The sequence below is a fragment of the Cyprinodon variegatus genome, unplaced genomic scaffold, assembly GCF_000732505.1.
Source record: "Cyprinodon variegatus isolate N-32 unplaced genomic scaffold, C_variegatus-1.0 Scaffold74, whole genome shotgun sequence".
NCBI lineage: Eukaryota > Metazoa > Chordata > Actinopteri > Cyprinodontiformes > Cyprinodontidae > Cyprinodon > Cyprinodon variegatus.
The window spans coordinates 941,495-955,144 of NW_015150527.1; the positions used below are offsets into that span (position 1 = coordinate 941,495).

The 13,650-nt window shown below is 39.0% G+C and overlaps 1 protein-coding gene across 1 annotated transcript in view; it reads left to right on the forward strand.

Moving 5' to 3' along the window:
- Window positions 1-13,650, forward strand: part of smc3 (structural maintenance of chromosomes 3) — a 37,003-nt gene that overhangs the window by 19,328 nt on the left and 4,025 nt on the right. The window contains exons 20-27 of the mRNA XM_015372648.1: window positions 2,794-2,945; window positions 3,807-3,965; window positions 6,106-6,213; window positions 6,744-6,852; window positions 8,244-8,491; window positions 11,896-12,108; window positions 12,220-12,408; window positions 12,908-13,085. Of these exons, the coding sequence (XP_015228134.1) occupies window positions 2,794-2,945; window positions 3,807-3,965; window positions 6,106-6,213; window positions 6,744-6,852; window positions 8,244-8,491; window positions 11,896-12,108; window positions 12,220-12,408; window positions 12,908-13,085 (1,356 nt within the window). The remainder of the gene's footprint in view (window positions 1-2,793; window positions 2,946-3,806; window positions 3,966-6,105; window positions 6,214-6,743; window positions 6,853-8,243; window positions 8,492-11,895; window positions 12,109-12,219; window positions 12,409-12,907; window positions 13,086-13,650) is intronic.

Below are 13,650 nucleotides of genomic sequence, written 5' to 3' on the forward strand. Positions count from 1 at the left end.
GAGACAGGACCAATTGTCAAAATTTTGGTGTCGATCATTCGATTTCATCCTGGACACTACAGAAAATGGGCTAAAAGTGTTAAAAACCGGAATTTTCCTTTAAGTGTTTCAGATTGTAAATATACATAATTGATCAATTATCTTATTATTTGAGGTGTAATTAAATGGAAGATTTGCACCTTGACCATATGTGTTTTTAACCATCAAAACTTTTGTAATGGCTAAATAATTCTGGCGAAGCATTTGATCCAACTGCCCATTTATTTTTGTTGGGTCCATGGTTACGGTAAACTGGCTTCACTAGGTGGTGACACTGGTAATTCAACATCTTTTTAGCAGATTATAAGCATTTATATTTGAGTTCTGAGTTTGCTAGCATGTAAATGATCTACAAATACTAGGCAAAACTGGTTTTGGGTTAGACAAACAGGCTAACGGCTTTTAAATTTGCTCTTACTTATCCTCCTGTTAATAAAGCTGGGTCTTTGGCAGGTAACCAGCTGATCTAAATGAACCCTACTGGTTTTATCAGGAAAGACTGATGTACATCCTGCCAGAAATGGGTCAGAAGCTTGTTTACGGCTTCAAAAAAACCAAACGGCTCAAATCAAATCCAAATTTACTTCTAACAATACACTGCATTAACCATAAGGCTTTACAGTTTAAAAGAAAATAATACAAATATATAAACAAACAATATAAACAAATGTATAATAAATACAAAATGCTTTAAAATTAAAATAAAAAATGAAGTTGAAAGCAAGAAATAAAAAAGATTCAAAAATAAAAACATCAAAATACTAAAAGATGATCCTAAAGGATTCTAAAGATCTTTTGTTATTATATTCCTTTTTTTTTTTTTTTCTTACCCGTATTGGATGCCTGGTTTGATTAAATGCTGCATGAGTTAGTAAATAAATGAAAAAATCAGATTAAAATATGCTAAAAATAAAAAAATAATTCTGATATGAGTTACTGTTTTGGAAGGCTGTGCATAAAAGCGTTTTTAATGAGTAGACAGCCTGTTTGGGGGGAAAGTGAGAACACTGGCTTCATTATAGTGGGGTCTCACATGGCTGAGCCTATATTTTGGATGTGGAGATGCGGATTAAATCCACTGTGGACTTGTAGCTGCCTCAGAGCCAGAAGGACCAGGGTTTAAGCAGGTCGTGAAGGATTAGTGTATATTGGGTCATATCTGCCAGAGCCATGACTCATTCACGACAGCACATGAAGGCATAACAAGCGGATTGGAGGGGATTTGAATGTGCAGTATGGTTGAATAAGGTAACTTTATCTGCTGGTATAATTTAAAATGTGTGCTGTGTTTAAGCCTCACACAGGCAGTAATGGGGTATGGTGGGGGAAATCTGCTGTTGATTCTTAAGGTGTAGGTGTCGATAAGCAGGTTGTTGTCCTTTATCCCTGCAGTGAGTCAGAGTGGATCAATTATTTAAAAGCCTCTTGTTGTCCACTCTCCTCCTCCTGCCCTGTACAGGATTATAAAATGATGCACTTTGCTTTCTTTTCTGTTTCCTTTTCACTGCATCTTCCGTTAGAGCTTGTCATGTTACTTGCTGATATTGCTGTGGTTCGGTAAAGTTAGCATGATAACTAGGTTTTATTTTTTCTCTCATATGATCTGTGTGGTCCTAAACCATAAATCAAAAACCTGCTTTCTTTACTATATCAGAGAAACACATTCTTAGTTTTAGTTTTTTACTGATTCATTTGTTTAAATGGTTGGCTGCTGTTTAACCAGCAGGTTCAGCAGGTTAGTTAACCTCTGCTAATTTAGCCCAGTCAGGATGGTTTGTTGCTCTTTCTAATCTTTTGCCTCCACATCTGGTTTGAAAGTATCTCCCTCCAGAAGTCTGGTTGCTTTAACTCTTGAGGTGGCCCTAAAAAGCCCACAGTCTGCCCCTTAACTGCACCTGCTAATAAGATGAACTTCTGCAAATCAATGTCTGCCCTACTGCTGGACATAAATCTGATCAAAAGATGGGGCATTATATTTCATGATAGTGTTTTGATTATACCCTGCTTTTTTCTTTTCATCTAAAATCATCCGTCAATCTTCAGGAATCTAAAACATACAGCCCATGAAATTCGACCAAATTGAAAGATATACCGAATGGCTCCAACAGATATTGACTATTGGCAAGTAGACGAATTGTTTTAAAGGAGAGCAGCTGCAGAACAATTAGTCAGGAGTCCCATTGACCAAGTTCACTCCTGTTCCTGTAAAACGGGCTGAATGTTGCCATAGTACCCAGTTTTTACTGTTTCAGGGCCCTTTTTGCATTAGTCCAGTAACCTGGGCTACATGTTTAAAATCCTCTTCCATCTACATTCTGTCCAGCTATGATGATGTTTACACATATTTAAAAGCAAACCTAAAGGTTCTTACACACTGGAAATACTGGAGGTTTGATACATGGGAGCCTTTTAGCAATAGCATAAAGAGAAAATTAATGTTATTTTTTTTGTTTTTTAACAGAACTTTTCTATTCCTGAAATCTTAGAGCCTTGCTCTTACTTTAGTTCAAATAATAAGCTTAAAGTCTGTGTATTCACTTAATATTTCGTTTAGTTTTTTCCTGTTTTTTTCTAAATGTTTTATATCATGTTGCAATAATTATTATAAGAGAAATAAATGGAGAGAGGTTTTTATTATCAGTTTTACTATCAAGTTGAAAAATGCCTTTAGGAACATACCGATAACTGTTTAGCTCAGAAATGTTTTAGACATATTAAAGACCGAGACGATTATCTCCTTAATGTCTGCTCCACGTATCAACAATGAGATCGACCAGCTGATGAACCAGATGCAGCAGATCGAAACCCAGCAGAGGAAGTTTAAGGCCTCCAGAGATAGTATTCTGTCAGAGATGAAGATGCTGAAGGAGAAGAGGCAACAGTCCGAGAAGACCTACATGCCCAAGGTTAATCATTCATTCATTTATCCTTTTTTATATCAAGTGCTTTACAAAGCAAATCCAACCAAAAGGCTGCACAGCTAAATAAAACGTTTTTGCCAGAATGATTTAAAGTGGCAGAGCATTCATTGTTTGATCCCACAACAGCTAGCTACTGCAGTCCAGTCTAGAAGTAAACAAAACATGAAAAACCCTCCTGGACAGAGGAAAATAATCTTAGATGTTATTTGGATTATATTGATGCGTTTATTGAACTTATTATTATTTTTTTTTTATCAAGGATCATCCAAAGACTCCTAATAGAAATCCCATTTCATCCTTGGCCCTTCCTGTACATTTTACATGTTCATATGTACCCGTTAGGATGGAGGGATAGGAGTACTTTATATTCTCCTTCAAACAATGATCTTAGAGCAAGCTTCAATAGGAGCAGTAAGATTTTCATGCCAGCGTAGTTACTTCAAGTAACTTCAAGTTTTTGGAGATGATGCCATAACATCACCAACATTTGTAAATTCTGTAAGATGACAAAGGAAGCAGCTCATTTGTAGTTTGTTTAAATCCTTTTTTGTAGTAATATTTGGGATTCTGAGGGGCAAAAACATGTACTGAGCTTAACCACTGTTACTGATCTTACTACTTTTACTTTGCAAACCCTTCTCTCACATTAGTGCATCCATCTGATCTTGACTGTATAAATGACAACATATGTTAAACAGAAACTAAATGTGTAAAATAGGTTGAAGATGCACTGAGATTTATGACTCAAAGTTGAGACTTTTGGAAAATGCGCAAGTAACAGTGCTGGAAAATGTCTGCCTTGTCTGTGAGTCTATGTGTTGATTGTCTGTTTTCTCATGTCTTCAGCAACGAAGTCTCCAAAGCTTGGAGGCCAGCCTCCATGCCATGGAGTCCACCAGGGAGTCGCTGAAGGCAGAGCTTGGCACTGATCTCCTCTCTCAGCTCAGCTTGGAGGATCAGAGACGTGTTGATGACCTCAACGACGAGATCCGTCAGTTACAGCAGGTCAGGAGAAAACATGATATATAGCTGCACATACAAGCTGTGGAAACACTCATGCCTTCAATTAGCTGCCATGTCATAAACTCAACCTGTTTTTTGACCTGTGTCTTTGAGCATTTTTAGTCACATTGATACTTTGTTACATCTGTAAATATGGGTGGGTTTCTCTTAAGCACATCTCAACCACTCAGCAGCCACTTAGCCTGAGCTGGAGTAGATCTCCCATGTTTGTTTACATGCATATCGTCCTGCTCCTTCTCAAACACACAGCTGGATGCACATCTGTGCCTCCGGTTTCTAGCACTGTGGAAATTACTACAGGTGTCGATTGATTGTTTTGAAGCCTGGTGGTTAATAGATTTTTTTTGTTTGTCCAGCATTTTTTGTATTGTCATTACACTGACACAAGTAGGGAGCAACAAAATAAACTCAAAATAAACCAGTGGGCAGTGGGCTGCCATTGTGTGGCCCCCAGAGAGCAGTGTGGGGGTTAAGGATCTTTTGCTCAGGGACCCACAGTGGCAGTCTGTGGAAGTGGGGTTCTAACCTCTGGATTCCAAGCACAATGCCCTAAGCACCAGGCCACCATTCCCCAGATCTACAGTACATTTGTCAAACTTTTAGCCTGGGTGCCATTCCGAACTTAGTCCCCCCCACAACGTTTGAGGTCGGGAAGTTCGGTCTGGCATTGCTCAATAGTAGCGTGAGTATGCTTGCACAATATCTGCCGGGCCAATCAAATTGTCAGGGCGGGCTTTATACGACGATGGACAGATGATCAACAGTAACGTAATCAACCACGTGACCAAAGCGCGCTTGGGTGACAACAACAATGGCTGCCGCTGGAGAGTTGAGGTGTGTAGATTCTGCTATTAGGTCTGTTCTAGAAGATATCGACAGCAAATTAATTTTAAAAGAGGAACAGAGAAACGCGATCAAGGCTCATCTTCTTATTCTAGGCGTGCAACTGCAAGCTTTGATTTTTGTTGACAACAACTGTGCCTCGCTTAACATACGTCACGCACTCCGTTGCTCTTTTTGGTTGTAGGTCTATCCAATTGAGCGCAGAGGCATTTTTTTCCTGGTTCATTTGAAACACGCCCCATAATCACAGCTCTATGGAGCAGTATCAGACTCATATTCTGACTAGAATTGAGTAGGACTACGTCAGGCTATCAAACTGTAGGCCCGCAGGCCAAATACGGCCCACCAAGGCAATTTATCTGACTTTCGTCGGATCTAAAAGTAGAGGCTTGTGTTCTTTTGAATGTGAATAGATGCTGAACAGCAAGTAAACGTATGCTACTAGCAGTTTGCTCTTTGTAAATGAGATTTGAAATAAAAAGTTTAATTAAAAATACTTCTTTCTTTTTTTTTTAAAGAACCCTTGAATCAGTGTTAAAATAGGCCAGTTTTATCAATTGGTTTGCTAACAATGTCCTGATGTTTCATCTATATACTTGGTTTTGATCATATTACTATAAAAAGATGACTTTAAAATTTGAAACATGACATGATAATTGAATTCCAGTGTTTATTGTGTGAAATTGTTGTTATTGTTTTGTTTTTGTCTTTGATTGAAGCGCTTCTGACCTGAAATCAAAAAGCCCATTTAGAATGTAATTGTTGAATAGAAAATGGAGAGCTCCTCTTCTGATGGAGGGGATTCAGAACAACCATCTGCTTCCTCCACTCTATTGTTTTCCACCATTGTTCTGGAGCTGCTGCTGCGGCTGCATTGAGATGATCGGGGTGAGGCTGCAGCTGTGTGTGGGATGCAGCTGTGATCTTTTTCCATCTCACTGCCTGCTGCTCACAGCTCTCACTGAGCTCCTCTTATCTCTGTACAACAACTCTGCCTTCTCAATGGGAACCTTTTATCACGAATTTCACTGTTTGCAGCTGCCCAATTATATTTCCTGTGATATAACCCACAGTTTTTTTTTATAAAAGAACTATTTTTATCATGGCATTTAGCTGGACCTGATTTAAGGTTTACTGCGATGTTGTAGGTGTTGTTGATGAAGGCAAGTAGTTTCCTATAATGCATAAAGGAAGCAAAGACTTTAACATAATTTATTGTAAATGAAACAACAGCCTAAATGACTAATGGATGAGCTCTGATCCCTTTGTTCTCCCTCAGGACAACAGGCAGCTGTTAAACGAGAGGATCAAGCTGGAGGGAATCATGACCAGAGTGGAAACATATCTTAATGAGAACTTACGGAAACGTCTCGATCAAGTAGAGCAGGTAACCATGTTTGTTTCTCTTTAGCCTGTTTTCATGTGTACTTTGTTGTAATGCTGTATAAATATAATTCATTTGAAATTAAGGCTTTGTATAACGAAACATCTGCTGGAGTAAACTGAAGTTCTGGAATATCTGAAGATTCTGTCATCCAGGTCATGGTCAAGCTTGAAAAGTTCAGTTTAGACAACTGGATGTGAAGATGCTGAAGGTCTAACGACCATTAACCCTTTCAGGTGACCTCCATGCCCAATCCAGTAGGAGGGATCAGCGCCACCTTTTTTTCTCCCTAATTCTTGTTTCCACCTGCAGTATATTAACCTCAGTGCTCCTAACACTGGTTAGAACTGAAGAAACCTCTTGGATGAGAGGTGAAACGTCTTCTAGAAAACTTCACATCCAGTTGCCTAGACTGAACCTTTTCAAGCCTCAAGTTCTTGAATTATTTTAATATTATTACTATTTCAGACCTGCAAAAATCAGAATGGTATAAAGGCTCCATGATTCTTTCTCCTTTGTTTTTGATAATACAGGAGCTGAATGAGCTGCGTGAGACAGAAGGAGGTACAGTGCTGACGGCGACTACATCTGAGCTGGATGGCATCAACAAACGAGTAAAAGATACCTTGGCTCGATCTGATGGTGGGTTTCATTGTAAAAGGTTTTTTAGACTCCATCTTTTTTCTTTAGTCCTATATAATAATTTTTTTTTATTGGTAATAGTATCGGGTCTAATTAAAACCCAAGTACATTTTGAAAGTGTATTTGGTTTTGTTAATTTTATTCTATAAAAGGAAAGGCATCCACAGCAGCTTAGCTATGGAGACCATCGCTCCAGAGGCAGAAGCCGCTGACGGTTCTGCTGGATGACACTTCCTGTTAGAAGGGAGGGTTTTCCTCTCCACTGTAGCCACATGCATGGTCAGTGTGAGGGATTGCTGCAAATACAACAACACATTGGGAGCGACTGACCACTACCTTCCCATGGTCATCCAGGAGGAGTTAATTTTTTAACTTAATGCCATCAGCTTGGTTTCTTCTGATAGCCATTTTTTTAACAATCTGTCTTTAGGGTTTCATTACAGATTCTTAGATAATTGGCTTAAGAGGACATGTGTTTTCAACTTATATGAATAAACTGAACCTCACTGAAAGAGAAATCCTAAATCATATTTATATTTAATCACTATTGGAAGAGGAATTATTTTCCAGGATGAGTGAATGTGGAAAAACTAACAATTTCTAAAATGAAAACTAAAGTTAAGAGGCCATCAATTTCCTACTAGGAAGTTAAATGCATTTAACAAGGAGTTCATGCGGTGGATTAACAAAAGCAGCACATAACAGAAGTATCTAATAAAGGGTTTTCTCTCATATTCAGGGGATTTTACACCTAATGCCCCTCCTATCATTACCCGATTCCAACCCGGACCCTCTGCATTACAGTTAAAGGGCTCAATCGACTCACCCTGGGGACTTGTAGATTTCCCATAGCATAGCATGCTTTTATATCCATTTCCTCTCCTCTGAAATAAAATCCAGTGTAATCACTGACCTTTGGAAGTCCCCTAAATAATGAGTAGTTCCACTGTGGGTTGCATAAAATCAACTGGTGTGAAAACGAGAAGAAAGTCATTGAGAGTCACAGTGGGTTTCTTCAACATTGGGAGATGTTGAGAGACACCCATAATAAAATCCCATCAGTAGCTCGTCAGAGACCATGTTGTAGACATAGATGATGGTGCCCTCTTCAGGTAGGACCAAACACCTCTCCCTGAACACATTTCCTACAGTAAAACATAGTGGTGGAAGCCTCATCCTGTGGGAATAATGCTGTGTGCAGTTGCGACAGGACAGCTGATCTGATGAGGATGCAGGAGATGTAAACCTGGAAACATTTAAGGGGCAATACATACCTTTTAAATCAACTATAGGAGTTAATCTGAGTTACTTTTCTGGAAACCTACTGAAAGAGTTTTCTAATCATGGTACTTCTTCTCTAAATAAAGTGTCAACCTATTTTCTGTTACCAGATCTGGACGGTCTCATCGACAAGACGGAAGCAGAGATCAAGGATCACATCAAGAGCATGGAGCGGTGGAAGAACATCGAGAAGGAGCAGAATGACGCCATCAACCACGACACCAAGGAGCTGGAGAAGATGACCAACAGGCAGGGCATGCTGCTGAAGAAGAAAGAGGAGTGCATGAAGAAAATCCGAGAACTGGGCTCCCTGCCTCAGGAGGCCTTTGAGAAGTACCAGACCCTCACACTCAAACAGGTACGCTCACACTCCTCTATTATATGTTGTGAGGACTGTCTGTTGATTTTTAAGTCCTTGACAATAACCCTAACATTATCAGTAATACCTAACCTAAATTCAGTTCACACCTTCGTCCTAAACCTAACTATAAGCAAAATGTCTTCACTTTGGTTCAAACGTTCCTCAAAGAAATAATGGTCCTCACTCTGATGCCAAGGCGGGAGCAAACACACATCGCCCTTAGCGGCACATTTTCTGTAGACTTTAGTGCCTCTTGGTTTAAATGGGAGTTTTTCTAATGTTTATGTTAAAAATTAAATCATTATTTTCGTTGGATAGTCTTAAAGTTTCAAAAATTATAGTGGAGATTATTATTCTTTTCAGAGAAAACCCCTAGGTAAATGAGGAGACGAAGGTGAATGGAATTTAATAATTAACAGAAGGCTTTGGCTGAGTGATTAAAATGCGTAAAACATGGAAAATACATTGAATAAACCTTGAGAACAAATCTAACAATACCAAAATAAGCATTTGAAAAGTAAAGGCAGAACCTTCTAAAAGCACTTAGGAATGTGCAAGAAAAATAAGCCATGCTCCTGTCCGTATTGTGACAATTGGTAAGGACTCTTACACCAAAGTAGAAGGGAGTCAGTGGTCGCCATGATAAGTGCTGTCCAAATAGTAATGGAAGTTAAGAAGGTCAAAAAAGGAAGCAAGATGCTGCAGACTTGGTTTAGTTTTTCTTACAGTAGTTTATTTATTTTTCCACTTGCATTATTTGCTCATAAAGGGGATTTTTTTTGTAATTTTTAAGTTTAAAAAATAAATTATTATTTTCATGAGATAGTCTTAATTTTTTCAAAAATTATAGTGGTGATAATTATTTTTTCAGAGAAATAAAGGGAACAAATAACAAAACATTTAAGTTTTTCTTAATTTTTCTTTTTGTTTTTTTTATTTTATCTACACATTTAAATGAGAAAAGGCCTCCAACTGATATTGGGGTAATTTTTCTATTTCAGTCTTTTTCTTTTGTCTTTGCCAAGTGTTTCATCACCTCAGGCCTCCATCAGTTTCTTTTGTTTCCACTATTTTAAAGGACACTGCAGTCTGTTAGTCACTAAAGAGCTTCATATTCTTTTAGTTCTTCAGGATTTGTTTCTGAAAAAAAGGGGGTTTTGCAGAGTACTATTTAAGATGATGAACAAAAACAAGGGGATTTGTCCAGGGGCCTAAAAACTAGCAGATAAACAGGATTGAGAGGATGAGTTGTTTTTTTTTTAATGAGACAGGCGGCTAGAAATAGAGAGAAACGATCTAAGATTGTTAGTTTTCAGTATGGGGGTGCAACAGTGACAGAACTCTGGGTTATCCCTTGAATTATGTCTGAATGACTCATACAGCCCGGTTTGATTAGCTTAACAAAGGAACTTATGGGGTGTTAGAGCACAGCTAAGTAAAAACAGAAAAACTTTGAAGGAATCTACAGACGGCAACCCATTTTGAACGTAACAAGAAAGCCTGAAACAAAATACAGGTTTTAAAACTGTAACTTTATTGACTGAGATTTCTAGGAATAGACTAGCATTAATGAGAGGTAAAAACTTGATTAATTTCTTACTAAATGGAGAAAAAAAAAATGCAGACTTCATTAATTTACCCCTGATGTCTCTAAATATAATCCGATCAGACGTGTTAAATATATAGATATTTAAAGCCACAGTAGTTCTTTGGAGAAGATTAGTGAATAAACTGGGTCCTGGTTAGGGAGAAGGTTGTGGAGAAGTTAAAAATGGTTTCAACTTGGATACAATACATCCCAATCTTTGTTGATGTCACTGACAGCTGTTTAGTCCATCATGAGAAAAGAGCTTTGTAGGACTGCAAACCTACCAGAATATGGACCGCTAACTAAACTAGCTGCACAGGCATAACAAAAAAAGTAAAGATTTATCAAAAAAATATTTACCCTTAATTTAAGGAGGTAAATAATATGCCAATCTACCAATGGAATTAGTATTTTTACTCTTAACATAAGATGGTTGGATATTTTGCATGTGAAATATAATTGCCTTTGTTTTTAAATGTTGTCTTATTCCACTGACAAAGTGTCTCATTTACCAGCTTTATTCAAGAAGAAATGCTCTTATTTTAAGAAAATGTGACTATTTTTGCAGGGGGAAAGGAGGGCATTGGTTAAAAGAAGCTTTAAAGAGGCACATGGTACATCTGTAGGAGCTGCAGGGATCCACAGCTCAATCAATCATGAGCTGTTATTAGCAATGCTAACTGCTAATCCTGCCTCTTTTACAGAGTTTGCTCAAAAGAAAAGCACTGATGGGGGGGGAAAACACAATAATACAGATATCATCTGCAGTTATTTACAAAATGTTGAAAATGCACAACAAACACTTGGAATTTGACCAAAAAGATCAAATGCTGGAACAATAACAGCGGTGCAACCGAAATTTAGGAGTAAAAAGTTCAAACCTGAAGTTTTCATGTGGGAGACCTCATTTAATAACGGTTTAATTTGATTTTACTAATGACAACATTCAACAATAACTAACTTGCTGTGCTAGAGGGCTTGTTGTGTTTCCCCAAGTCTGACCTGGAAATGTGTGCAGAGACACAGGCTACAGCCACGTTTCTTTGGGAATAAAGTGGAGGACCATCACCTTCCACCCACCCACTCACCAGTGACTCAGACACAAGTGCTCTGTCTAATTTTTGCTCTCAGCCAGCTGCCTTTGGGAGAAAATTCTGTGATGAGTGGACTTGGCTGCGTCTTTCATAAGTGTCTGAGTGTCCGCTCTGTGTGTGTGTCTGTGTGTATCTTTACCCGCACACCCCCTTCAACAAAGCCCAGAATAGCTTCACACTTTCTCATAAACACTTCATCTCGTTAATGTTGCTCCTCAGGAAGCCACATCGGGGGCAGGATGCTACTGCTGATTGCACAAGTGGAGGAGAGGACTGAGCACTAATGGCAACTCGTGTCGCTTTGCCCGTCGGCTTTAAACTGACGGATTTATTGCTTGAGAGCTTAGAATAATTGTCTGCCTAAATAGCTGCTGCTTTAAAAATAAAAACTTCTCCTACTGAAATTAATAATTTCATGTAAACAGAATGTTTATGAGGTAATCAATGATTTTCTAGCACTAACAAATCAGAGTTTTTGTTGAGCTTCAGTAAAAGCTTTTGTTTTTTTAGAATGATTGCAAAGAAGTGACTGAATTATTGCTCTTTAATGGAGTATATATGTGTTTTATACAACATTTATATCTTCTGTAAATGTATTAGAATAAAAGGAAGCAGAGCTTAAAAAGATAAACCATCATTAACCTGAGAAGACTTTTTACAGACTGCCAGTCTGCTCTGCTAATGGTGACAGGATGTGATGTGATGATCTGCCTCCACAGTTGTTCAGAAAGCTGGAGCAGTGCAACACGGAGCTGAAGAAGTACAGCCACGTCAACAAGAAGGCCCTGGATCAGTTTGTCAACTTCTCCGAGCAGAAGGAGAAACTAATCAAGCGTCAGGACGAGCTCGACCGAGGCTACAAATCCATCATGGAGCTCATGAACGTGTTGGAGCTGCGCAAGTACGAGGCCATCCAGCTCACCTTCAAACAGGTACGACCAGCTAGACTCCATGAAGGAGCAGACGCAAATATTCTGCTGCATTAAAAGCACAACCAGATCAGAGCCTGTTGTGACTCTCTTGTCATCCCCCCCCCCGGGAAGGTGTCCAAGAACTTCAGCGAGGTCTTCCAGAAACTGGTTCCTGGAGGCAAGGCTACACTGGTGATGAAGAAGGGCGATGCTGAAGGCGGCCAGTCCCAGGACGAGGAGGGGGGAGCGGACAGCGAGCGGGGATCTGGCTCCCAGAGCAGTGTCCCTTCAGTGGACCAGTTCACAGGAGTCGGCATCAGAGTAAGGATCCGCATCTCATCCTGGTTTACTGAGAGCTGATGTATCAGGTTATCTGATCAGTGGAGACAAACACATTTCTGGTTATCAGTATTAGCATTCTAGAAATGTCTGATGTTTTACATGTTTAGTATTTTCAGACTTAAAGCCTTTCCGTCTATCCTGAAGGCTAACCACTGCAGAACTATCACTCTTTAACCAGTAGATAAAAACAATTTGTTTCTATGTCTATCAGAAATATATTGTTTTCCCAAGAGATGTTGGAGGTGGATGTAGTTTTGTTTTTGTAATAAAAATCCCCCCATCGCTGGATCCCTCCCCATCAACCAGAGCCAAGGTGAAGTTAGTCATGCACTGAGTAATACAGGCTAAATTTATCCTGACCAGAATGAAAGCTATCTTAACGGTTCCCATTCCTTATCTGAGCCCCCAGAGCCGATTAATGTGCTTTAACAATGAAGCCGTTTGGTAAGATGGATGGATCTGTGCGTCTGCCTGGCAGGTGTCTTTCACTGGGAAGCAAGGGGAGATGAGGGAGATGCAGCAACTGTCTGGAGGCCAGAAGTCTCTGGTGGCCTTGGCTCTGATCTTTGCCATCCAGAAGTGTGACCCAGCTCCTTTCTACCTGTTTGATGAGATCGACCAGGCCCTCGATGCCCAGCACAGGAAGGCCGTCTCAGGTAAACACCGTAAAAGGCTCAACCATTGGAAGGAGATAGAATCCAATCACATCATATTTTATCTGGGATTACTTTTGAGGTTACCTCAATATTTTTTTTTTTTACTACTTATTTCAAGCTAACTTAAAACTAACTGATTCTATTTTACACAAGGGGTTGAATAAAACTGAATTAAATTGTACTCCTATCCTCCTGAGATGGACTTTAATTAAAGATTAGTTTTTTTTTAGATTCAGATAAAGGATACTTAAAAATCATTAAAAGCCATTTAGTTTTAAAACTGTAATAAATAGCCATTTGACATCATGGATCCCAATATGGGACGAGCAAAGTGTTTGATGTTTATCGTTTTCAGGAAAAGAAATAATTTATGAAAATAATCAGAAACCTCTTCTGGGTGTTTATTGCTCTCATAAAATCCAACAGCATGGTTGGGATTTATCACTTTTCCGTGTTGAATTATATTTCCCCTCCTTTGGTTTTATGAGATATTCATGGATTCTGTAGATATGATTGGAGGCTGTGGTTTTAAAATGTGGGGCTGTTTATTAGCAGTACAGCTGCA